Source organism: Canis lupus, chromosome 22 (genome assembly GCF_003254725.2).
Source record: "Canis lupus dingo isolate Sandy chromosome 22, ASM325472v2, whole genome shotgun sequence".
Lineage (NCBI taxonomy): Eukaryota > Metazoa > Chordata > Mammalia > Carnivora > Canidae > Canis > Canis lupus.
In genome coordinates, this window is record NC_064264.1 from 49,051,862 (window position 1) to 49,078,240 (window position 26,379).

The following is a 26,379-nucleotide window of genomic DNA, read 5'->3' on the forward strand; positions in this document are numbered from 1 at the left end:
GCACCTCTTAGAAGCCTGTTACTGCAGACAGAATGTCTGCAACCCCTGGCCCCCAACTTAATCTCCAATGTGATGGTTTGAGAGGCAGGAGGTGACTAGGTCATGAGGGTGGAGCCCCCATGAATGGGTTCATGCCCTTATTATAGGGGCCCCACAGAGCTCCCTCACCTGTTCCACCATGTTAGGACACTGTGAGGAGACGGTGGTCTGTGAATCAGGAAGAAGGACCTCACCAGGCACAGCATCTATTGGTGCCTTATCTTGGACTTCCCAACTGCCACACTGAAAGGTTTCTGTCGTGTGGAAGCTGCACTGTGTAGGGTGTCTGTAACAGCAGTCTGAATGGTCTCATGTCCACAGAGGACTGGCAATAGGGTTAGGGTGACCGGGAGAGGTGGAAGCTGGAAACCAGGGCAAGTGGCCAAAGTCTATTTGGGGTGGTAAAACTCCAGGTTCCTATTCCCTGCCTCGTAAGAGAGAAGAGGTTGCTTCTTGGAGAAACTGGTCTGGAAAATGCATAAGTGGGTTTACCAGTCTCAGCAGAAAGCAGGGGCAAGGTACAGAGCAGAACACAGGGTAAGCAGGTTGAAGCTTGCAGGTCGAATGTGGGACCTTTAACCTTTGCTCATGTCCTGCATCCAGAACCCAGAGTTACCTGCTTCCTTGTCCTCTCTCTACCACTTGGGCAGAAAACTGGAAGACTCTTCCCTGAAGAACAAAAGGACCTCAGGGAAACAGATTTCTGAGTCTAGGTACTCCAAAGCAGGGCTCAGGATGCAAAATGAACTAAGGATTCTCCAAAACAGTGAACTTGGAAGGACCGGAGAGTTTATCATTGCTGGAAATTGAGCAGGTTTTAGTTTGCTTAATATTGAATATTTTTGTTTGCTTAATATTTAATATTTACTTATTTACATTATTTTTTATTTTTTAAAAAAGATTTACTTATTAATTTTAGAGAGAGAGTATGTGTGTGCGGGCGTGAGCAGGGGGAGAAAATCTTCAAGCCGATTTCCTGTTGCGCACCAAGCCTCACATGGGGCTCAATCCCACGACCCATGAGATCATGACCTGAATCGAAACCGAGAGTCAGATACCTAAGCTCCTGAGCTACCCAGGCGCTCCAATTTTTATTATTTTTAAATTGAAGTATAACTGACAAGATTATATTCATATCAGGTGTACAACATAGTGATTCAGCATCTCTATACATTATGCTGTGCTCACCATCTGCACTATACGACACCATCTGTACCATACAACACTATTATAGTATCACTGACTGTATTCCTTATGCTGTGCCTCTTAACTGGAAGCCTGCATCTCCTCTTCCCCTACAGCCATTTTGTCCATCCCTCCCCCACCTTCCCTTCTGGCAAACATCAGTTTGTTCTCTGTATTTATGGGTATGATTCTGCTTTTTGTTTTTTATTTATTTGTTTGGCTTTTTAGAGAGCAGGGGGATATTTTTAATGCAAAAAACCAGGAGCTCTATCTCAGCTTGAATTTCAGGAAGCAAAGGGATACCCAACTTCCTGGAGATATCCAGAGAACAGTGGGACACATAAATATACAGGAGACACATGTAGTTTCAGAAAAGGTCTTCATGAGAGCAATACAGCAGAGGGCAGCCTCTCTAAATATAAAGTAGGTCTCATTCCCACAAATGTGCTGGCCAGTTAAGCTCTTTCCTTGGCCTGTCCGTCTGCCTATCTGTTCATCATCCTACTGAAAATGGTATATCTTCTCAGATGCTATTTTGTAAAAGAATATCTTCTTAAAATTATGAAATCTTTACTTAATGTAGAACATCAGAAAGCAGAGAAAGGTGTCAAGAAGAAAAAAATACCATTCAAGGCCAATCATTCTTAATTTTTCCTGTTTTGTCCCCCATACACATTTATGAATATATATGACCAATCATACATAAGCAATCAGTACAGTATTATATTGCTACAAAATATTTCCAAACATGGTCATACCTTGCCAGAATCCTGTATCATTTTGACATTTTCAGAACCGAATTTATCAGAGTAGAGTTTAAGGAGTCTCTGGGAAATTTCTGACAGAGGCGTGAGTTTGGGTTCTTTGTAAATATACTCTTTTCCATCTTCATCTTCAAAGAATCCCTGTGACATAAAGCACAATTAGAGCTATTCCCAACCATAAACCCCAGGTTTACCACCCAGAAAGGATTCTCATGTTATAAGGGTTAAAAAAAAAAAAAGGCAGGGAGAGGGGAGGATGATTCTAAAATAAAATCCTACTTAAACAGGCTTTCCAAAGAGGAAGGAAAATGATAATAATGTGAAGTTGGAGTATAAAGATAAAGGAAAACACACAAAACTGCAAACTCATTCAAGAATGCTGTCATTAAGTATTGAGTGAAATGGAGGATCAGGAACTCAAGACTGTTCTCTTGGGATCTAATGATGGGATTCAAGCCTGTTTCACATTCCCAAGAAGCAGAGCTCAGTAAGAAATGATTCAGCAGCCTGCTCCAGGCAGGCCTCAGAAATGCACACACACTCCCCTTCACTGGCCGCCCCCATTTATATAGGACTTCAGGACATAAACAGAAAAACATTCCAGTCCAGAGCAGATTTGGCACAAGTTATCGTGTAAGTTCTATTTTACTTTACTTATGAGAAAAATATGAAAGGGCTGGAGCATAATATCAGAAAATATTTTCACTATCACCAGTTAGCATGTGATTTAGCACTAATCGTGTCTGTCCAAGGCTTAGGATTGCATGGGAAGTGAAAAAGGTTGAAAATTTTAAAGTTCAGATTGGGGTTAATATTTGAAATAAATTTTAAAAAAAGTTTCTGATCTTAAATAAAAGAGAAAATGGTGCAAAAAAAAAAACACCACAATATATTAAAAAAAATGCAGGCTAACATGAGACAAATAACACCCACATCAAACTAGGGAGTTTAGATGCAGTAATTTCACTACATTACTTGCTTTTTACGCATTTACTATAATTACCTCCACATCTGTTTCACTGTCTGTAAACTGGTATTGCTATAAAGTTATAAAAGACAATAACAGGATAAATTGAAGGTTATATAATGCTCATAGAAAACCACACACCCTAAATAAATGGATTATAATTTAATATCATTTAATTATGTTAGAGACTTGGAGGTTAAACTTCAGTTAAATTTAAATGAACCCTGTTCTACAGGGTTTTCTGAACTATGACAATGGTAAATATACTTGTGGAGATATTATACTACAAAAGAGAGAGATGCACAGGGAACAAAGGAAACCAGAACATCTTAATTTTGGTTTTAAAACATGCAGTATAGATGTGTAAGGAAAACAGGTGATTTATTTCTGTAAATGAAATAAAATGTTAATTTTTTTTTTTTTTGGAGTTTGCAATGACTGGACAGATATACATACAGACTGGAAAAGGAACTTGCAAACCACACTGAGGTACCAAAGGTGGTGCTAAAAATGTCTTATGGAGGGAGAACTTACCGCTGCCTTAAGAAAGTAATAAAGAAAAGACAGGAAGAAAGAAAAAAAGCAGAAAGTTTACTGCAGAGGAAGGTAAGAATCATACTAAATATGACAAATTCATCAAATTAGCATTTAAGAAAATAGAAAATTTACAAAATACAACTTTATAGAATAAAAACAAAAACAAAAAACAAAAAATGAGGGCTTAGATTGGCCTACAGAACAGAGAGGAGGCTCACCTGTCCGAAGAAGGCCACTCGGAAGTATGTCCCCAAGAGCCTGCGGCCCGAGTGCATGACCTCGGTCACTTTGCTGTAGGCCCGGTGAAGGGTGTCATACAGATGGGCTAACCTCTGGAAAGCAGAACAAACCCCGTTTCTTCCCATTTGCAACTAGTAGAATCCATTTAAAAACAATTAAGTGAAATCATAGGTAAAAAATTTCTTAGACTTGAGTAAAAGAAACAAAAATGGAAAAAAAAATCAAGAATGTCTTGACTGCACAACTGGTAGTGACCATTTTTCAGTTATAATCTATTTCTACCAAATGAGCCATCTTGCATACCGAGGACCCATCAAATCTCCACATTGCCATAAGCAACTTCTGTGTTCAAGCTAACACGAAATGTCGGAGATGGTAAAGTCCTACGATGACGTTTTTAAGTCTTTGCTTTTCCTACTCTGTTTGATAAGCTTCTTTTAGAAGCTGGACAAGCTCCCCAGCCCAGGAAGGATGGCAGGGCAAATAGCTTCCCACGCAGGTGGACCAAGGAAGAGCTCTAAGGAAGAAGGTACCCAGCAATTATAAAACTCTGTCCTTAGTAACCTTTCAAAAGTGGAGTGCCAAAATTACCAAACCTTGTTTTTCTAGATTTGGGTTCTATATGGAAGTGGGGCCCATGTGGGCCATGTATAATGGCTTCGAGGATCGTGACCTCCAGCATCACGTGGAGGGTCAGAGACCACAGGTCATCTCTGACCGTGGCCTGCTTGTTTTCTTTGTATGTAAGGTTTGGGTGTATGTGTCACCCCACTGTCCTCTCAAACAGGAAAAAAACAAACCACTCTGATTACCTCAAAATCTCTCCGTTTCTCGTAAATGGGGATGATGAGTTTATAGATGTCAGCGATTAGCTCATAGCGTTCAGCCTTCCAAAGTCCATCTGCACATTGTTCTAGAAGCTCCATGAGTACATCCTGATCAAAAAAGAAGGCCAGCGGCCAGAAAAGAGTTTCAGGAAACATGACACTGTAATTCTTTGCAGAATGCTTAACCAGTTCCTAGTAAGAAGATTCCAAACTACATTATTTCTAAACACTAATTTCCATTCTACACTATTTCTAAACATTATTTACTTAGTAATAAATAGCTCATCACTATGCTGTTTTTTTAATGAGCCATTTTTTAACCATTTACAAGCAGAAATGAACGGTCACATTGTATGACTGTGTAATAGTTACATACCACGGGAAAAAACTGACACTGATAGCTTCACACGGGCTCTCAATTTGTGTTTAGTTTTCTTTTTATAAATTAGATTTTTTTTTCCCTGGGGCACTTGAGTGTCTTAGTTGGTTGAGCATCTTGATTTTGGCTTGGACCATGATCTCAGGGTCGTGGGATCAAGCCCTCTGTCAGGCTCTGCGCTTGGTGGGGATCTGCTTGAGATTCTTTCTCTCTCCCTCTCCCTCTGCCCCTCCTCCCTGCTTTCTCTCTAAAGGAAATAAAAGAAATCTTAAAAAAAATTTTTTTTTCCTTTCTAGGAAACAATAACAATGCTGAGACATGAAGTTACTAAGTGTGACTTCAACCCAAGTTAACCATCTCAGAGCAATTTAGTGTTGGCACGTGGTAGGCATAACGCCTGCCTCACCAACAACCTCTCCCCCTTTCCTTGGAAGCTTCTACCTACTGATCTAATCAGCATGACTCTATTTCCTGGCCAGTCATGGTTTCATCATCCATGGACATGTGACCTAAATGGGCCAATTAGGATAACTTTTAGGACCTTGTACTGCAAAGCTGGCACCAAACTGTTCTCCCCGGCCCAGACATGACAGGCAGCCAAGAGCCTGACTGGGGCTGACATCTATCTCATGGCCAGCGAGGGGTCCATATGGCTTAGTAACAGAATGGAGAGCTCCCCCTCCCTCCCAAAGCGACTGTATCATGGATAACTCTGTTAAACACTCATATTGATTGCTCTCAATCTTTCTGGAATTTTCTAATGGAAGCCAATTTACTCAACTTTTATTGTTTAAGCCCATCTGAGTGGGGTTTCATTAAATGCCGTTGAGTAAATTTTCATGTGCTTCTTTGTCATCTGTATAGCTTTGGTGAAGTGTCTATTCAAATCTTTGGCCATTTTTCTAGTGGGTTGTTTACTGAGTTTTGAGAATTTTTCACATATTTTGCATAAAAGTCCTTTACCAGACATGTGGTTTATAATTTTCTCCCAATCTGTGGTTTATGTCTGGATTTTCTTAACAGTGTCATTTGAAGAGAATTTTAAAATTCTGATGAAGTTTATTTATTTTTTTCTGATGAAGTTTAATTTATCAAGTTTTTATTTCCTAGATTGTACTTTACATATTGAAAAAAATCTTTAACACAAGTCCACAAATATTTTCTCCTTATGTTTTCTTCCAGAAGTTTTATAGTTTTACATTTAAGTCTATGATCTATGGAGTAATTTCTGAATATAGTGTAAAGTATGGGTTAATTTTTTTACATGAATGTCTAATTGTTCCAACACCAACTGATGAAGACTATAATTTCTCCACTGAACTGCCTTTGAATTCTTGTCAAAAATCAATTGAACCTGTAATCAATCATAGGAAACAAAGTGAAGATTGCTGGAGGCGATGGGGGTGAGGGGATGCAGTAACTGGATGATGGACATGAAGGAGGGCACATGATATAACGAGTACTGGTTGTACTCATTATAGTATATGTTAACTAACTGAATTTAATTTAAAAAAAAAGAAAAGAAAAAAACAAGAAGAATTTTATAAAATGATCTTCTCTAGGTATCAAATATACTACGTGCTCTACTCAAGCAAAGAAAATATATTACCTGAATGACAAAAAAGTCATTTGAACCATATGTGTGTGGCTTCTCTATTTTGTTCCATTGATAGAGGATTACCACCCCAACTTTATAGAATGGTGTCTCCAGAGTGACACTAATGATATTTTGAGCCACACAACAATTTGTTCTGGGGTCTTTCCTGTGCACTACAGAATGTTTACCAACATCCTTAGCCTCTACCTACTAGATGACAGTAGCAATACCTTCTCCCTCCCCCTTCCTCCAAATTGTGACACTAAAAAAAATTTCCAGATATTACCAAAAGTTCCCTGGAAGATGGGGGCAAAATCATCCCAACTGAGAACCAATGCTTTACAATAACCTTAAAAGTCAGATAGTGTGACTCTTTAAACTTTTTCAAAACTGTTTTGGCTAGTCTAGTTTTTTTGCTTTTCCATATAAATTTTAAAATCCATTTTGTCAATTGCTACCAAAACCCCAGATGGGAGTTTGATCAGAACTGCTTCTGCATCTGTAAATCAGTTTAGGGAGAATTGATATTTTAACAATATTGAGTCTTCCACAAAGACTTTAGGTCTTTGATTTTTTTCATCAGTGTTTTGTAATTTTTAGCATAGAAACCCATGCAGATTTATATCTAAGTTTTTGTGAGGTTTTTGATGTTATTGTAAATAGTACTGTTTTTTAATCTTGATGATTTTTCTCCAAGGAAAGTACTTTATTGAATAATATTTAAAGTCTACCAGCATACCTGTTTGTAAGAATTATATAAAACAATCATTAATATGGTGAAACCACAGTACAAGAATCTCTAAATGTGAAAAACGTTGATTGACTTTTGTATATCAGTTTTTATATCCTGTGATCTTGCTAAACTTTGTAAATTCTTTGGGATTTTCTCTGTCATAAAGACAACTATATCATGGGAGTATAGGCAGTTTTCTTTCTTTCTTTCTTTCTTTCTTTCTTTTCTTTTCTTTTCTTTTCTTTTTTTTTTTTTTTTTTGCCTATTGTACTGGTTAGAACCTCCAGCAGAACATTGAATAGAAGTGTGAAAGCAGGTATTCTTGTTTTTTTTCCAGTTTTAGGGAAAATCACTTAGCCTTTCACCACTAAGTATAATGTTAGCTGCAGGTTTTTTGTAGATAATCTTTTTTGGGTTGAGGAAGTTCCTTTCTCTTCCTAGTTTTTTTGTTTTAAAACCACGAGTGGATGTTCATCTTTCTCAAATGATTTTTCTGCATCTGTTGAAATGATCATATAGGTTTTTAAATTTATTCTGTTAATACAGTGAATTACATTAATTGGTTTTCCAATGTTGAACCAATAGTGCATTCCCAGGGTAAACCCCACATGGTCATGATTTATTTTTCTTTTATATTTTACTAGATTAGATCTGCAAATTTATCTTTAAATGCCACTTGTCTTTAAACATATTTGTATCCTCTATCACAGCTTATTTTTTAAAAAAGATTTTGTTTATTTATTTGAGAGACAGAGTGAGTAAGAGAACACATGAGCAGGGGCAGAAGGAGAGAGAGACAGACTTCCTGCTGAGCAGGGAGCCTGAAGTGAGGCTTCATCTCAGGATTCTGGGATCGTGACCCAAGCCAAAGACAGATGCCCAATTGACTCAGTCACCCAGGTGCTCCTCTCTATCATATTTTAAATGAAGGGCAGGACCTATGGTTTTTCATTCCTAATCTACTGTTTCACTACAGGCCTAATGTGTACAGTTTATATATCCTAAGAAAATAAACATTTTTTTAAAGTAGGCTTCACACCCTGTGTGGAGCCCAACTGTGGGGCCTGAACCCATGACCCTGAGATCAACACACGAGCTCAGATCAAAAGTCAGATGCTAAACCAACTGAGCCACCCAGGCGCCCCAAAGATAAACATTTCTAAAGCAGTTGTGAATCAAATTTATCAGAAAATACTGTCTGACTTTAAAAACCATCTTTAAAGCAAGACATTTAACTCTTATGTCATGTTTACAATATACAAATCATAAAACCATCATCAGTGTGACTAAACTGAGCCAATGCTTGTAAAGAAGATACCAATTGTCTCATACTTTTATTGCACATCTTTTAAGTGCAAACACTAAACTTTACATAGTAACTACTATAACAGCTATAGACAAAGAAAAAATCAGAAAAGGTTCTAATACCATCTCTTCTCTTGAGTATTTGTATTATAAAAATGTACATCTTAGTTTTGTCTCAAATCTTTTCCAATGATAGAATCTCCCCAGGCTAAGCATGACAAATGTTTATGATTACTCTCACACTCTTCTGATTATAAAAAGCTAGAAAAAAGCATACAAATAAAACTTGTATAACATCAGTATCAATATACTTACCTTTCTATATTAGTAAAACTGGGGATATAATAAAGGTCTAACCTTAATTTGGTGGTTGTGAGGATCAAATAAAATTTTGCCCATCAAAGTGCTCTGAAAACTATAAATGCTGTGTGGTTAAATTTGCAGGCTAGTTAAACAGATTGCTCTTCTTTCAATTATCACTTTCTACTTTGTAGTTGATTGTTTAAAAATGGTATCTTATTATCAATGGACTACATAATATCCCACAGTGCCATACACATATTTGGTAGTGAGGACTTGGAGGAATGAATTAGTCTTCATTTTTCTTAGTAATGTAACTATTACTCATACATACCCTTTGCTGTTGGGAAGTAAGTTAACAGTCCTTTTATCAAAGCCTTGCATTTCTTGCACACCTTAGGTCAAAGTCGTTGCTACTAGGTAGTTTTTGAGCATCTTCATTCTCAGTGGTGCTGAGGGACTACTGGTAGAGGTGGAAGGATTTTGGAAGCCTCAATTCCTCATCAGGGATGAGAATATCGTACGCCCAAAGTGTTCTTCCAATAATGCAAGTCAAATGGAACTTTACTTATTTAAAAACTAGGTTTAACTTACAGACTACTCATTTGGGCGCTTTTCTCAATACTGGGCTTTGTTCAAAGAGAAATGTAAACTTTCTGTAAGAAACTACAATTGGTTCCATCAGTATGGGATAATCCACGCTATGCATGTGAATACACAATGATGATATTCTGTTTGTGGATGGGACCAAAGAGACCTACAGATTCTTAATTCCATGTTCTAGCAGTCATAACACAATAAGCATCTGGAGTCGTTTTGATGTCATCTTACAGAAAATTGAAATTCTTCTCAAAGAATTATAAAAGTTATAACTGGGCACAGTTACTACCACATTGTTAACTTGATTCTTTCCTTTATTCATTTACATGTTTTACCAAGCATCTACTATATGCAAGGCACTGTGCTTGATACTGGGGTTATAAAGCAAATTTATATAAATAAAATGAAATTTCTATAATTTATAAAAATGGTTCTATAGATTTTCCTATGAATGTGGGAGGTATATTTTGGATGGTTTATTAGGGTATGCACATAAGTGAAATTTGCTTTGAGGAGGGGCCTTCAAAGACACACAGAGGTTATCCTTCAGAGCAGCTAGGACTGATGTACTAGAGACTCATGACCACCAAATGGAAGATGTGAAATACACGTTAAGATACCATGGATAAGGAAAACAGTAATTTCAAATACGTGCCCAAACTTCAAGTCACAAAGGTAGACACTCTGAATTGAGAGCAGGAGGGTTTTTTTGTTTTTGTTTTTAAACAGTAGTCAGTGTGTCTCTGGGTGACTATTGGGGAGGCCAATCATCAGTGAATGAAGCACTTCTCGGTCTCAAGGAGTCCAGTACGAAGACTGATCCATAAAGAGATTATAAAAAATGCTAGCAGGTGCTGATAAAGAAACATGCAGGCAATCAGTGATGCAGACAGGAATGGCCTCCATCCAGTGATGTGGGAGAGGAGAGACACAGGAAGTTCCAGAAAGTGGTGACTGAGTCTTAAAAATGATCAGGAGTTAGTAAGGTGAAGGTGAAAGGTGCCAGTAGGAAGGAAGAGAGGGGAGACCTTCCAGGGAAGGGAACACGATGGGCAAAAGACATGGGAGTGAGGGCAGCACAACGGGGGAGGAATTTACAAGTAGTCTGAGGGGTGATTCAGAGTACAAAATCCGAACCAGGGAGTGGCAAGAGATGAGGCTAGGTGGGGCGGTGTGGAAAGGATTTAAATAGGCTAGATAGCTATACTCAAAGTTTTCTATGTCAAAAATAGATTAATTAAATGTAGATAATTTTGAGATATGAAAATACATATAGGCATATGTCAACTATCACAATGATTAAGGATTCTATAAGGAAGGTATTACTTGATTTTGAAATGATCTTCTATCCATAAAAGGTACCTTTACAGCAGCCTTTCAGGTATATTTTAAATGGCCCTAGGGCAGCCCAGGTGGCTCAGTGGTTTAGCGCCACCTTCAGCCCAAGGCGTGATCCTGGAGTCCCACATCGGGCTCCTTGCAGAGAGTCTGCTTCTCCCTCTGCCTGTATCTCTGCCTCTCTCTCTCTGTGTCTCTCATGAATAAATAAATAAAATCTTAAAAAAAAAAGGAAAATCTGTCAAATTGGGTTCAGAAAGATGGACTTCAAGCAGGAAACTCTCCTCCAGAATGGTTGGAAAATGGGAACATTTGATAAAGCAAATAGAGCTTAGTAAATAATTGAAGTAAGTATCGCATTTGATGGTAATCAGGAATTAGGAAATAACACATCACCAACTTTTATATACTACTAGACATTATTTTATCTTTTTTTCTTATTCAGGAGGTAGATCAGTTCATTAGTGTATCAGTTATTATTAAAAAGAAGTGATAATACATACTATAAAAAGCAATGCCTGTATAGACTTTACTCAAAAACAAACTAAGGAGTGCCTGGGTGGCTCAGTCAGTTAAAGTGTTTGGTTTCGGCTCAGGTCATGATCTCATGGGCTGTGGCAGGCTCCATGCTCAGCAAGGAAGTCTGCTGGAGATTCTCTCCTTCTGCACCCCCCCTAAATAAATAAATCTTAAAAAAAAAACAAACCCAAAACTAAAAATAGCTTCTATAAGAAAAGATAAGCCCTCTCATAAAAGTAGAGTATGGAACACCAAACATGAAAGTGTAATTTAGTAACGTAAATTATCCAACCTAATGTCAATCTATATATACCTAGACATTTAGAGTTGGTACATCAAGTAATAATTCTTTGAACAGAAATAACCAGTAAAAGAAAAAAAGAAAGAACCAGTACTCTCAGATAGTTCAGCTTGAGAGGCTATATGTCAACACAAAATTAGAGTCATAGGAATTATGATGTCATAGTAACTAAACACTGGGGCATATATGAATAATATTCTCAGCAGAAATTCCATGTATTAATTTACTTAGAATTCTCAGCAATCATAGCACCCTGAAAACCAGAGCTAATCCAGACAATGGTCAAATAGTGATGACCTTGAACAGAAAGCTTGATGGTTTTATCACCTTGCTTAAAATTTAAATGCCAAGATATATTTTCTAAATTGCCAATACATGCAAAGAACTATAAGTAATTACTGGTTGGAAAAAAAAAAAAAAAACCTCAATGAACTTTATGCATCTGAAAAGCTTATATATTATGTCATTAGATTGATCTTAAAATGATTCCAGTGCAAGCTCATAAGCCATTGAGACAGCTGTTTAAAATGTAATTAGCCACTTCCATTTTCAAGTGTGCCACAGCAAAGTGACTGAGGTCACAGAGCACCTGTCTGTGGAAACAGTACACTAATGTTGTATATGGGTATGTGTACACACAAAAACGCCTATTGGGGCCTGTTTATGTATAGGGTATTTAAAAATTTATTTAAATGCCAATTTTTCCATCTAGTATTAATTTAATCTAACCTTATGTATGAAGCTAGATGTTGTCCCTACTATCTGTCATTTAGAAATAACATAAACGTGAGACCAGGTTTGGGCAATGGCATACCTTATGGCTTAATTCACACTTCCACCAAATTGTTTCTTGAGATAGAGTTGTGAACCCCTTGCAGCAAGATAATCACTTGCAATGCTTATTGCAAGATATAAATACAGATTCCCAGGCACTACACTCACCCAGTGAAATCTGGGGACTGGCAGAGCAGGAAGACTGGAAATCTATATTTGTAACAAGAATCTATTTCTAATTAAGTACACTAAAATTTGAGGACTATTGGACCAAGTGACGTTTTCTGAGGCAGGCACATCACTTACGTATCCCCCAGCTAGCACATGGCATACAGCTAGTTTATGGAATGAATCAATATATGTCAATATAGAAATTTCCAGGCCATGAAGAACTCAGACAACTTCCAATTCAGACTATAAAGGGCCATAGTTTTGGTATTTCTCCTCCATGGGAAGAAAGCATTGTCAAATGCAGTCTAATGTGCTAGCGCAGGGAGCAGATCACACTCACATTTCTATCTCCAGTACCTAATTCAGTGCCAAGAAAGCTCAGTAAATATTTGCAAAATGAAGCAGGCCAATATGCCCTGGTATGAGCCAAAGGTAGAGCAGTTAGACCAGTTCCATGGGCGAAGTTCACTAGTCACCACTGCAATGACCTGCATGATGACAAAAGTGCCTCCATGGATATCGATTTTGGGGTTACAAGGACATTTTAGCAAGTGGGCAAATAGTGAAGATGAACTGTATTTTCTATTTCCCCTTCCTGAGTCCCTCTTAGCCCATCCTTCCTAGCTCTGTGCTTTGGGAGGTTGATGCACCAGCACTGCTGGCCTGCAGGCTGGGCTCCCTGTCCTCTGGCTCCTGGCTGAGTTCAGTCAATGGAAGGCCCAGTAAAAGCCTGGAGGGCAGGCGGAGAGTGAGGATGGACTGGCTATGCACATGCCCCTCCCTGCCAGGGTAGATAGGGTACAGGCCTGAGCTCTCCCCTACAACCTGTCATGTGCCCCCACCCTGTGGAGTTTCTCTTTCTCCCCTCCCCTAGTCCACAGGGTGAGGTGGTACCCCAGCTGTTGCTAACCTCAAGGGTACTGCAATATTATTTGTTCATTTCCTTTCACTCTATCCAAACTTTTCAAAATAGTCCCTTTGTTAGCCTTTTTTCAATGCCTCAAGTGTGCTGCCTATTTCTACATGGGATCCTGAGGGAGGAATTTCAAAACTTCATGGGCTGTGTGGAACTTTGATGCCACAGGGGACTCAGAATTCTTCAATCTGCACAAGCTCCAAATTGCGTAACAGAATTGTAAACAGGAATGGGATGTTTCTTTTTATCTAATCAAAAGCAACTGGGAGGGAGTCTGCTCTTTAGATCAGAGTCAGGGAAGATGAACCGCAATCAATAAAAATCTATCTGAGGTCTGCTGCTGGGAGAACTATGTGTTCTTATGCAGCTCCACGAAAATCGTGTTAGGAAAGCACAAGGCATTTAAGTACATCTAATAATGCAGATTAAAAGGGCAATGGTTTTTATTAAGCTATGTGCTACACATCTATCCCCATGAGCTTTTCCCAAAACTCCTTCTAGGAAAGAAATGTTCAACTTTTTCTTTTTCTTGAAAACATCCTGATAGCCAAAGCAAAAATGCATGTGGTAATCTGTTTTCCTGACTTTTAGATCATGTTCTTTCAACTCCCAGCTAGTTTCAATCTTGACATGCAGCGGTTGCTCAGGACTTTATAATTCCACCGCGTCATATCCTAATCCTTACAGATCATTGTGTACTATGGACCTTGCTAAACATTTACCAACTTTATGCTTCAAGGACAGGGTGGAAAATCCATTTTCTGGAAATAACTGATAAAGTGACTGCTCTCACATGTTTAGTTATTGCTCAGACTGGGTGCCATTCACAAATTTCCTCAATCAAGTCTGTGCTTGATTTCCTAGGTTGATTCCCTAGCCTGAAGTGATTATTCCAGCCTATTACTTAATCAGATGAGCAAATCTGAGCTTCATTTTATCATCCTACAGGGCAGGTTACTGAGAACTGTTTACTTTCTTTTTTCTTTTTAAGATTTTATTTATTAGAGAGAAAAAGAGAGAGCACGAGCACGTGCACGTGCACAAGCAGGGGGAGGGGCAGAGGGAGAGGGAGTCGCAGATTCCCCACTCAGCAGGGAGCCCAATGCAGGGGCTCGAACCCAGGACCCTGAGATCATGACCTGAGCTGAAGGCAAATGCTTAACCAACCGAGCTACCCAGGGCCCCGAGAACTGTTTACTTTCAAATCTTTAGTTGTTCTTGGCATCATTGCTTTCCTTATCAAATTCTAAACAAAATGCTGTAGTCCAGAGGTCTTTGTAGACACAAGGGGGCACAGCGGTTTTTGCAAGGAGACAGTTTGAGCCTCCTCTCAAAGAAAAACCCAGTCAAATGCGCCTTGGAAGGAGGAGTTTAATGCAAGCCTATTGCCTCAGTGAGAGGTTTCACACTTCAGGGCAAAAACTGAAAAGTACCATCTGCCCTGGCGTTACAAGGTAGAGACACAGCTGAACTGTTAATGCCATGCAATAACTGCCTTTTTTTTCTCCTCTGAGATACCTAGAAAAATTTATCTCCTGGTTAAAATTATTTTAATATTTCTTTTTTTTACTTTGATATTTCAATGTGAAATGCACTCAATATATTATCCTCCTTTCTCATGTTTACTTTTTAATTTACAGGGTCATATGAGACTAGACAATTTATGACAGTGGTTCTTAAACTATGGGGGCTTAAGACCCCTTTTATCATTAAAATTATTGAGAATTCCTTAAAAATTACTGAGAACTTTTATGTATATGAGTGTTATCTCTCAATATTCATAATATTAGGAATGGAAACTGGAAAATGCTAATTTATTTTTAAATTTTTAAAATTATTATTTTTAAAGATTTTTTTATTTATTCGTGAGAGACACAGAGAGAGAGGCAGAGACATAGGCAGAGGGAAGGGCAGGCTCCCCACAGAGAGCCCGATGTGGGACTCGATCCCAGAACTCTGGGAACACGACCTGAGCCAAAGGCAGATGTTAAGCCACCCAGGAGTCCCCCTAAAAGATTTATTAATTTAAGTAAGATAATAATAAACCTATTACATGTTAATGAAACATTTTCTCAAAAAAAAAAATTAGGGAAGAGAGTAGCACCGTTTTACATTTTTGTAACTCTCTTTAATGACTGACATCATAGGAGAAACCTGGATTCTCATATCTACTTCTGTATTCAATCTGTTCAATATGCTGTTTTGGATGATGTATACCAAGAAAGTCCAGCCCTGCACATTCAGTTGGAAAAGGAGGGACCTCAAAGACTTCCTGAAAGGGTCTCGGGGACCCCAAATCTTCCTGGACCACACTTTGAGAACTGATTCTTTGACTGGTTAGTGTCGTGAAGATGTTTGTCTGTAGCCCTACTTATGGGCAAAAACATGTCTAGAAGTCATATAACATTAATTGTAGGACCTCCACATCATAAAAACATGTAGAACAGAAGCAGAAGATAGTTACTTCTCTCTGTTCTTTCTCTCCACATGAAGAAACAGACAATTTATTTTTCTTTATTTAAAAGACAGGCAGGATCGACATGCTTTCCCTTGACTATTCCATTCTGCCCTGAGCTAAGGGGAGGCAGGCACACATGGAAAACCCTTCTGGCAGACAGTTGACTGAAGAGGAAATTCAGTGGACAGAGGCAGAAAACTCACATTTGTTCAAATTCCTAGCTTTACTTTAAAATTTTCCAGTTCCAGATAAATGGCTGTAAGGTAATCCTGTTTTGACCAGAAAGTTGCAGAAACTGCCACCGTGATCTAACGTGGAAGCTTCTGACCTCTATCGGGGGCAGGATGAGGTATTCTTCTTCACCAATGGTGAGAGGAATCTGGGATAAAGCCTGCAAGTAGAGGCAGGGGCCCGGGGCTGCTCTGGCCCTAAGCCCAGGCTGGCTTCTCATGGCTTTGTGTGTCTGCAGACCCAGGAGAGAGGTCAGTGTGGGGGACACTGATTTAAAAGTCTGAGTGGCTGGTTAGCTCAGTTGGTTCGAGTGTGATGCTAATAAAAGTCAGATCAAAATAGCAATAAAACCCTATTTTAGCTGGAGAAATTAATTGCTGGAAAGAATGAGAAACCTTATGGTCAAAATACTAGACTTTTTCCCACATGCGTTTGAGCTCTTAGCCTCACTTTCCTCCCAACTAGCTCCTCAAACTCTCTTTCCAGAGCAAAGGAGGAATTCCTAGAAAGGGGAATGGCAGAGCTTTTGCTGCTCTGTTTCAGCCGTCTGGAGCATTCGTTTAGTCAGGGGGAAGTGGGTAGCTGGCAGCTGCTGAGAGAAAACCATCATGTGATGTGCTGGCAGAGCACGGCCGCCTCGGAGATACTCACGAACTGAAGACCCACGCCAGCCGAGGCGCTCACCTCGTTGAAATGGACATCCTGCATTCCGACATCTTCCATCATGGAGGCCTCCTCGTCTATGTTTGGGGTGATCACCCTGAATGCTGTGCATCCTTGTCTAAACATGCCTACAAGTGACACAGCAGGGGAGAGAGTAGATCAGTAACCCTAAGTGAACGGGCCTCGAGGGTTCTTCCTGCCCCCAAGTTTCTGTGTTGAAGGAAGCCACCGACTCTGAAATCTTTTAGGTCTCGGGCCACCCTTCTCACAGGGAGCCACTGTGTGTTTTCTTCATTTGCTTCCTCATATCAAGCCTTCCCTCCCTCAATTCTTCCTTCATCCTTTGAATTCTTTACCCACCTTTATTAAAATATACATAATCTTTAAATGAACTATAAATAAACTGAACAGGTATTGGATCCAAATTAATAATCTTAAAACAACAACAATAATTTGACTTTCTATGATAACCCCATGCTCAGATACTGAGAAAGATAAAGCCAAAGCCAATCAAAGAGAAATGTGACTCAAACAGAACTGTTGCCTTCAAGCTGTCACCTTCCCTACTATGGCTGAGGGTAACTCATAACTCAGATGAGAACTTGCTCTTCTCCTTCATAAAGCAGCCTACCAACATGTAACTCAACAGTTGCAGCCATGAGCTGAGAGGCCATTTTAGCTGGTTCCATGTCTACTGCCTGAGGGGTAAGGACAGGCCTTCTGTCTTCCCCACAATCAAAGAGCAGGACCACCAACAGCATGAATACGTCAGGGGCCTGAGCACTCTGATTCTCTCAGGAAAATGGTATAAGGTTGGAGCTGGGATCAAGAACCGAGATAAGGATAAACTGCAAAGCCATAATGACTCTTTCACACTCATCTTGGAGGCCCTGGGGGAAAAGTCATAGGTCAGTTGGAGGATGTCAGCTGGGCAAAAATGATCAAGTACAGAACGACTTGAAACGTATTGCTACTCTATTTTGAGATCACTATTTATAATAAAATAAAACTCAAAACTTGAATGGACACCTCCCATATTTTGGGAAAAAGAGGAGCACAGAGTATTTTGAAATCATGTCTTGAAAGAGTAGATTGTGGAGTCAGAGATTTTTCTGCTACATGATGGTGGAGGTTTCCAAGCCTTGAGACAAAAGATATCCCCCTTGACAAGTATTAATCTAGGAGCTTAAGGATATGATTTTGTTTTTCTGTTAACATACAAAAAACCAAAATCAGAGAAGCCAACCACCCAGGTTTCTGGCTAGAGAGTACATTTAAATATACACCTCAGCTCCAACAGAGTAATTGTAGGAGTGGCCCAAGCGCTCCCCCCCTTGCAAAGGAACAGACCGCCATGGAATAAGAGAGGAAAATAAGGAAAGGAAGGAGGGAGCCAAATCTATCCATGCAGAGTCGCGAGGGAGAATCCCCACACCTCTAAGTGTCAGGTGGATGGGGCCGCTGGGGCACTGGGGGCTGGACCCACCCTCAGGCTCACCTCCCCGGCGCCTCCTCTGGCAGGTGCTGTGGCTGTAGGGGAAGAGGGGCAGCTCCGGACGGAGGGCTATGTCTGCTTCTAAACACGAGGAAATGTATTACCTGACAAAAAGTCTCAACAGGAAATCATGCTAGTAGCAAGAGAATATGGAAACCTTTCCTTTCTCTCTCCTTTGGGTTCTGATGTATGACAAGCCTAGACTCCAATTAAATTCCATCTCAAAGAGCCAGCTGTACCAGAAATACAGAAATTCCCCGGTCCTAGCATCTGATTTTCTATCATCATTTCTGACTTTGGAAATGTATTTCTTGTTAGCCAGATCTAGGACTGCTGTACTCCAGGACACAGGCACACATGATCAGCTTTCCTAAAAACCTCAGTGTTTTTTATTTCCAAATGGAAATGAGCAACTGGTATTTAACCAAAAGAACCCATGAAAGAATTCATGGCCTGCTCATCTGGGAACAAACATATAATGCACAAAAGAGCAGCACTCACACACTCCTGCCCTCTCCTTCCCTGGGGAGGCAAGGTTTCTGGTCGGCAAGGCTGCCTACTCACATAATAAAGCCAACTGGGCTGTGGTTCTAAAAAAAAAATGCTGATACTCTCCCATTAAAGCTGCCATTTGATTGATAAACAGTTCCAGTGGGAACTGTCTTTAGGGAAAATAAATCTTGTCTCAGCTCAAGATTGGCCAGTCAAGGACACCCAGATGCAAAGCTCATTAAGTAGTTTTTGCAAGATAGAGTCGTTAAAGGTCATACAATAACACGTCATCTAGTTTTCTTTTTGATATTGGCACCTCTGCTGTGCTTACCAAGCCAAGCAAATGTCTTACCAGTGAATAAAACCAAGAACACCTGCATGCACACAAATCCAAAATGCCCCCACTTCCAAGTCTTTCTGAATGGTTCTCACTTGTCTTTTCTGCTTTGTACAGTTTTATATTCATTTCACAAAACACAGAAATCATTCCTACCTTTCCGTGTGAGATACTCTGCCACCAGGGCTGTGACATGGACATAACACATCGCTGCCTACAATAAAAGACATATGCTTCAGGATCACCATGTATAGAGTGCAGCTGAAAAAAAAAACTGCAAATCGAGATGAATGGTAGTAAATTTGCTAAGGCTCATTCCTGTTTAGAATGACTGAATTTTAATATAAAAGATTAAAAAAGCATTTGTTCTTACTCTGTTGAAGATTTCTGCATCGTTTCTCTGAAGGTAAAAAGAACCATTTGAAGAAAAGGCATGTGTCTTCCTAGATTCTGAGAGAATTGCTCAGATTTCAGCAAATAGTTTTCTCTCAACTTAAAAAAAGATGTAGTGTAATTATGGAATTATAATCTAAAATTATAGCTTAATGTTAGATAACATTAAAAACACCTTAAAATGAAAGAAAAAAATAAAAATAATTGATTTTTTTTAACAAAGTTCCACAGTGTTATAAAAAATATAAAATAGCTGTTGGAAAAGACCCTGACTCTGATGCCTGAGCACCTGGTTCTTGTCAGAATGACAGAAAAATTACTACTAGTAGTAATATGTGATTCACTTTTATTATGGCTAATAATAAGTAGTTAGGCTAATATGTAGTTTAGATTAAATTTATGGTGAAACTTCTTGATTAATCAATACGTAAAAATTGTGACATAAACTTTTCAGATATAGAAAATGATTTTACTAAGTCAGGCAATTACAGAAGTTTAAGAGTAAAATCATGCTTCTTTGGTAATACTGTTGATCATACCTAAATGCTTTCAGCACAAATCAGAAACAGTTTTCAGAGGAACACAGAACCTGCCGTACATACAGCCTACTGCTTTCCTTAACATCACCCCATTACTGATGATGTCACGAGGCATTGAGGGGTTAGAAAGGGGCTCAATGTTACAGACTCAGTAAGCGTTGATGTGAGATCCAGTCTGTCTCCAGGGCCCACACACCCAACTTCCTGCCACCACCCTGTCTACTTCTAAAAACATGTGGCAGCTCTGAACACGGGTAGTGCTCTGATGCCTACCACTTCCACAGATGCCAATTGTTTTCTCCAAAAGGAAAAAGCAATGTCTTACCATTACTTTAATGACAGGAAAAGTTAAATTTCATCATAGAAGAGCTGAATTTTAGAACTATACAGAGTTTAGATGCAGAAACTGAGTGCACTTGGATTAGCAGATGTTTATGTGAACGTGGATGCTTTCTAAGAGCTGGCCAACCATGTACTCCTGTGACAGAAATGTTCCCTTACAGTGTTGTAAACTATGGAGATAATTAGAAGATACGAAGCAACCCTGAGCCTAACACCATTTAAGTATTGCTTCTTTTGATTACCGGGAAATTTTTCTTAAAATTGGCTTTTTTCAGTGAATGAGACATAGTTTTCCCAAAAACCCAGATCCATGGGCTTGTAGGATTACCTCAGAGAGATCCCCATTTTTGACATGGATCCTGGCCATACTGTCCAGCCACGTCTTCCTGAGCTCGGGAGTGCTGGCGTAGGACTTAGCCAGACTATACTGGAGGTCCACCAGCATCTCTGGGTCATTCTCATGCTCCTTCATCTGGGCGGTGGCCATCAGAACAGTGCGGATCCTTTTGGTCAAGTCTTTCACATCCGAGGAGAATGTAGTATGCTAAAACAAGGGTGGAAGAAGGACACATGGCTTTCAGTGGTCTTCTGCCTGTCAGCACACATGCTAGATGATGAGGTAGTCCTGGGGGCCACCCACCTTGATGAGCCTGTCACTGTTGGCACAGTTGTTGATGATGGACAAGGACTGCTGGAATCTGGTTCCCCCGATCCCAACAACATCTGCTATCAGCTGGCTGACGGAAATAATGACCTTAGGGACACACAAATGAGAACAAATCATTTCACTTTCAAAGGACTCCCCAGCCTTGGCTCCTGCCTTCAGTTAGGATGCGCACGAGTACAGGGCAAAGTTTTGACTGCACAGATCATTCCTATGTAGGAAACAATGTCTGAGTCATCTTTTTCCCCTTCCAAGAATCATTCCAGAAAGTGATTTTGCTATCCTTAAGTATTTTGTTTGCATAGCAAGATGCTCATCAGGAGAGTGTAGAGGCATGAGAATCAAATAAGCCCGTATCACTTGGACAGTTATTTACTTTCTTTAATAAAGGAGGGAGACCTTATCGTTTATCTCCTTGCTTAACTGTTTGAATGTATATACACTAAATATTCAATAAATGGACTGTCCTTTGCATTTGTTATTAAAACATACACATTCTAACAATGTAACAGGCAGGGGGGGAATCTGTCTTTTTTTAATTTTTATTTATTTATGATAGTCACAGAAAGAAAGAGAGAGAGGCAGAGACATAGGCAGAGGGAGAAGCAGGCTCCATGCACCAGGAGCCTGATGTGGGATTCAATCCCGGGTCTCCAGGATCGCGCCCTGGGCCAAAGGCAGGCGCTAAACTGCTGGGCCACCCAGGGATCCCGGGGCGGCGGGGGGGGGGGGGGGGGGGGGGGGGGGGGGCGGGAATCTGTCTTTATTGGGGTCTGTGAAGTGCTCTGCCTTTACCCAGATACTCAAGCTAAAACATGGATTCTATCTTTATTCCGTCCTTTTCCTTCACATCCGCAGGTACAATTAATCACTAAGTACCATCAACTCAATCTCCCCTTCCTCTAACCTTACCATACCTGGTCCAAGACATCATCCTCTCTGGCCTGGATTTGACCATGGTTTCCCCAAAGTCTCCCCAGCTAAGGCCTTGACTCCCCTGATTCATTCTTAGCATGAGTCTAGGTGATCCCTCCAAATATGCAATGATGTCTTTACTTCACTATAAGCATTTTCTCTGGTTTCCTGGACAGGTCCTTTTCCTCCTGCATCCGTCACCTGGAACATGCTCACCCTCTAGACCTGCTAACCCATATTCATTCTTCACATCTTCCTAGAAGCCTCCCTGCCCCACCCAGATATCCACCCCTCTTCCTTGGTGCACCCAAGTTCCTCTATTACAGCACTGAGGACAGTGTAGTGAGAAGAGCCTTGGGGTTTGTCTGTCTTCCAGTGGACTATACGTTCCATGAAGGCCAGGAGAGGATTCTGTTTTGTTCATGCTTGTATCCATGAATCTTAGCATATAGTTTGCTAATAATAAGTATTTGTTTTAAAATGGAATAAGAAATGGAAAAGGCACTCCTAAATGAGTTTATAGAAAAAGAAAGTCTATGAAAATATTAAAGATTTCTTATACCTTGCATGGTTCCCAGAGCAGAGCATTTCGGACATTTTAACTCTGGAGAGATGGCAGGTGTGTCAGTAGATGGAAGGCAGATAAGAACCACTTTAGACTTTCTGTGTTTTACCTAAGATGTTTGCTATTAGGCACCCTCACACGATTTCTTATCATGATTCAGTGGAATTTCAGTCAGTCCAATATTGAATCCATATCTGAATGTCAATTTACCAACAGAAATGCACTTTGGGCCTAAATCTCACAATATGGAGAATGAAATAAACCTAACCAGTAAATGGGACTGTCCAATTTTCCATCTCAAGGCCAGATCTTGCCCTATGTACACTGAGGTAAACCAGTATATGTCACACAAGTCTTCCTGCTGAGACAGAACCCCACAGAACACACCTGTGCCAGAAAGTGAAACTACGCTCACCTGCAAGTGTGTCCGGACAAAGGACTTCTTCCCAGTGTAGTCAAAATTGTTCCTCATGAGGAAGTATAGCAGCTGGGAGGCCTCGGTTCTGATGGAGCTCAGCTTTGAGTTGCAGCACTTGAGGATCTCATAGCACAGAGCCGCACACATGTCTGCCCTCCCTTCGTAGAACGTCGAGGGAAACTAGGTGAACAGCAGTAGCAAGAGCCACATGGAGATCAGTGCTCCCTTCAACTCCAGGTAGAAAGCAGATAAGCATGGTCATCAACATGACTTCCCCTGAGGAAGCAGCTTACCTTATAAATGAATGACCTTAAGGCAGTGAAGACATTTTTTAAAGCTGTTTCTGACTGATGTTTTTGAAGAAAACACAGGTAGACGTCAAATACTTTTTTCATGAGAGGATTATGTCCATGGTCAGCCAGGAGTTGGTTCTTCAAACACACAAGGACAGCTTGGTTAGTGAGGCACACCAGACACCCCCACAGGGCTGCATACAATTTTCAGACTCAAAGGTTAAATGCCCCAGGTACTAAGACAACTTATAATTTAAACAAACTCTGCCATGAGTCTCTAGGAAAGTGCAGAGTCCTCAGGTAGTACAAATAAGCCTGTAACTAAATTTGTGCTTAGGAATGTTTTTTTTTCTTTTTTTCTTCTTCTTTTTTTTAAAGATGCTATTTATTTTATTTGAGAGAGAGAGAGAGCGAGAAGCAAGCCCAAGTCGGGGAGAGGGACAAGCAGACTCCACGCTGAGCACAGAGCCCAACGCAGGGCTCGGTCTCATAACCCCAAGATCATGACCTGAGCTGAAATCAAGAATTGGATGCTTAACTGACTGAGCCACCCAGGCGCCTCTTGCTTTTTTCTATTAAGGGAGGGACTGACTAATCATAAAACTTCCTAGCAAACCGTAACATGTATTGAAGGACAAGTGTTCTTCAGTACTGACTTGGCTTCTATTTATTTACTTAGTTTTACTGTATACCAGCAACCAATACCGAGGTGATCTTTGTGATATCTTAATTCTAAAAGAGAGGTGCCATTACAAGTGTCAGCTGATTAACAGGCTGGAAAAAATACTGAAGTGAGGTCCTCTAAAAGCAAGTTTGTGGGGCGCCTGGTGCCTTAGTCGGTTAAGTGCCTACCTGCGTTTAAGAATTCCATTTAGAGAAGAGCTGTTTCAGTTGCAAAGGCTTAAGGTGACCTAATTCCATGTGTCCTTGCAGACCACAAACTCCCTAGAAGAACCCAATTATCCCAGTGCTCTTCACCGTCACATACTGACTCTCACCATGCAGCTCAAATTGAGAAAAGGCATAATGTGGAATTGCTAAAAATACATTCTCAGGTTAAATTTATAAATACATTAAAAAAGATTATCAACTACTGAAAGGCCAGCATGGACTTGGGATTGTGTTCATCACAGACACTGTATAACAGCCAGAGAAGAACCTTATTTTTCTGCACTCAACTACCTTGGTTTACAAAATAAGAGAACATATGTGAAAGTGCCCAGCACAGGATCAGCATCTCATAAGTGCTTGGTAATATTCTCCTCTTTTCTTTTTTCTTTCTTTCTTTTTTTTTTTTTGTAAGATTTTATTTATTTGATAGAGAGAGAGCATAAGCAGGGGGAATAGCAGGCAGAGGAAGAGGGAGAGGGAGAAGCAGGCTTTCTGCTGAGCAGAGAACCTGATGTGGGGCTCAATCCCAGGGCCCTGGGATCATGACCTGAGCTGAAAGCAGATGCTTAACCAACTGAGCCACCCAGGCACCCCTCTCCTCTTTTTTCTATATGGGACCGTTCAACTACTTTAATGTCACTCAGCTTATCTTTTCTTTCTTTGTCCCTCCGCTGCTACCACCTCCCCACAATGCTTGGCTTAGTGGTTGGAGAACAAAAGCTTTGGCAGGCCAGGTGTGCAGTGATCTTGGGCAGATTTCCTAACTTAGCTCAGCCTCAATCTCCTCATCTGTAAAATGGAGGATAAGAAGATCCACTACTCCAGGCTGTTGGGAAGATTAATGCTTGAGGCACAGAAGGCACCCAACAAATACCAGGGCTTAAATCTCTTCAAACATTTTCTCTCATTAAGAATGTGTTTTCTTGCCTATCTTTGGCAACTTACTTGATGTGCTCAATTAAGAGACTGAGTAAACAAATGGGGCTATCTTTATGGAAGGTGATTTTTCTCGACTTATGTCAGCTAATTCAATGTAATAATTTAATTTTTCTGATAATATACTCCAAATGATGCCGCGGCTGAGTAAATTATTTGTAGAGGAAAATCCCAGTGGCTGGTGTGCTGGTGGACCTCATGAACCTGTGAATCTAGGCCAGGTAAGCCTGCAGCATGGCATGACATCCATCAATGCTGTAACATTTGCCAATCTTCCCACTTTTTAATGGGGGCACTGAGCTTTAAATGCTTTTGCACACAGGCAGATAAAATTTTGGCAGAGATCACCTCAGCACTAAAGCTCAATCTTCTCCCTAATTCCTGAGACCTTTTATTATAGGGCCAGGAAGGCACGAACATAGGGTGGATGTTTTCAGGTATTTCATATCAATCCATTATACAGCAGACATACTTGCCACATTCTAGTTAAGGGAATCGGGGTTTCCAGATGTCAAGCCAACCCACCTGAGGCTTAGAATCTGGCTCATGGTAGAGCTAGGATCTAACGTCTGGCCTATATCCACAAAGTGGCAGGTCCTTTCAAAGGTCATCTTACTTTAAATTTACAACAGCCCTTACCACAGGAGGCAGATGCTATTTCTTCTAATGTTCCAAATGAGAAATCTTAGGTCTGGAGACACAAAGTAATTTTCCCAAAGACATTCAGACAATAAATGTTACAATCAGGGACCATTAGGTGCTGTTTCTCTCCCAAGAGTCAGACAAAACCACACTGGAGATCTGGAAACCTTGATGAACACTCTTCTTTAATATGAGGCAAGCATTTCTAAGGAGGCTGAGAACCATAGGGTGAGCAGTAAAAAATTGTTACTATTCTCTTGGACCCACCAGACTATACCCATGGGGTATGTGCCCTTACCCCTGGCCAGTGTTCCAGGCTCCACCTGCTGTGTAGCAGCAGGGTTTCCTGCACACAGACATGACTGAGTCTGTCTGTGCTGTTTCGGACTTACAGATTCTCAGCAGTGACACAGGTATACATGGCAAATATTCACATTAAGAATGTCATTGCCTATTTGTATAACATTTCTAAACCAAAACACCCAAAGAAAATGGAAAGAGGTTCCAAACGTGGTTCTGTTTCGGCAGAGTGCTGTTTCGGACTTACAGATTCTCAGCAGTGACACAGGTATACATGGCAAATATTCACATTAAGAATGTCATTGCCTATTTG

The 26,379-nt window shown here is 40.2% G+C and overlaps 1 protein-coding gene and 1 long non-coding RNA gene across 39 annotated transcripts in view; one reads left to right on the plus strand and one right to left on the minus strand.

Annotated features, from left to right (window-relative positions):
* DOCK9 (dedicator of cytokinesis 9) overlaps window positions 1–26,379 on the minus strand; it is a 279,307-nt gene that overhangs the window by 14,831 nt on the left and 238,097 nt on the right. For 11 of the 38 annotated variants that reach the window (XM_049099431.1, XM_049099439.1, XM_049099430.1 and 8 more), the window contains 11 exons: window positions 23,298–23,435; window positions 23,002–23,184; window positions 21,083–21,196; window positions 20,771–20,986; window positions 19,325–19,382; window positions 18,343–18,420; window positions 16,833–16,972; window positions 4,545–4,667; window positions 3,711–3,824; window positions 2,992–3,027; window positions 1,983–2,129 (listed from right to left, as the gene is read on the minus strand). In XM_049099431.1, coding sequence (XP_048955388.1) covers window positions 1,983–2,129; window positions 2,992–3,027; window positions 3,711–3,824; window positions 4,545–4,667; window positions 16,833–16,972; window positions 18,343–18,420; window positions 19,325–19,382; window positions 20,771–20,986; window positions 21,083–21,196; window positions 23,002–23,184; window positions 23,298–23,435 — 1,347 coding nt within the window. The remainder of the gene's footprint in view (window positions 1–1,982; window positions 2,130–2,991; window positions 3,028–3,710; window positions 3,825–4,544; window positions 4,668–16,832; window positions 16,973–18,342; window positions 18,421–19,324; window positions 19,383–20,770; window positions 20,987–21,082; window positions 21,197–23,001; window positions 23,185–23,297; window positions 23,436–26,379) is intronic. The other 27 variants (XM_049099465.1, XM_049099457.1, XM_049099450.1 and 24 more) reach the window with 7 other exon arrangements.
* On the plus strand, window positions 2,128–11,530 carry LOC118351905 (uncharacterized). The gene is made up of 3 exons (XR_004808106.2): window positions 2,128–2,621; window positions 3,384–3,561; window positions 5,235–11,530. It is a non-coding gene; the product is annotated as an uncharacterized LOC118351905 (long non-coding RNA).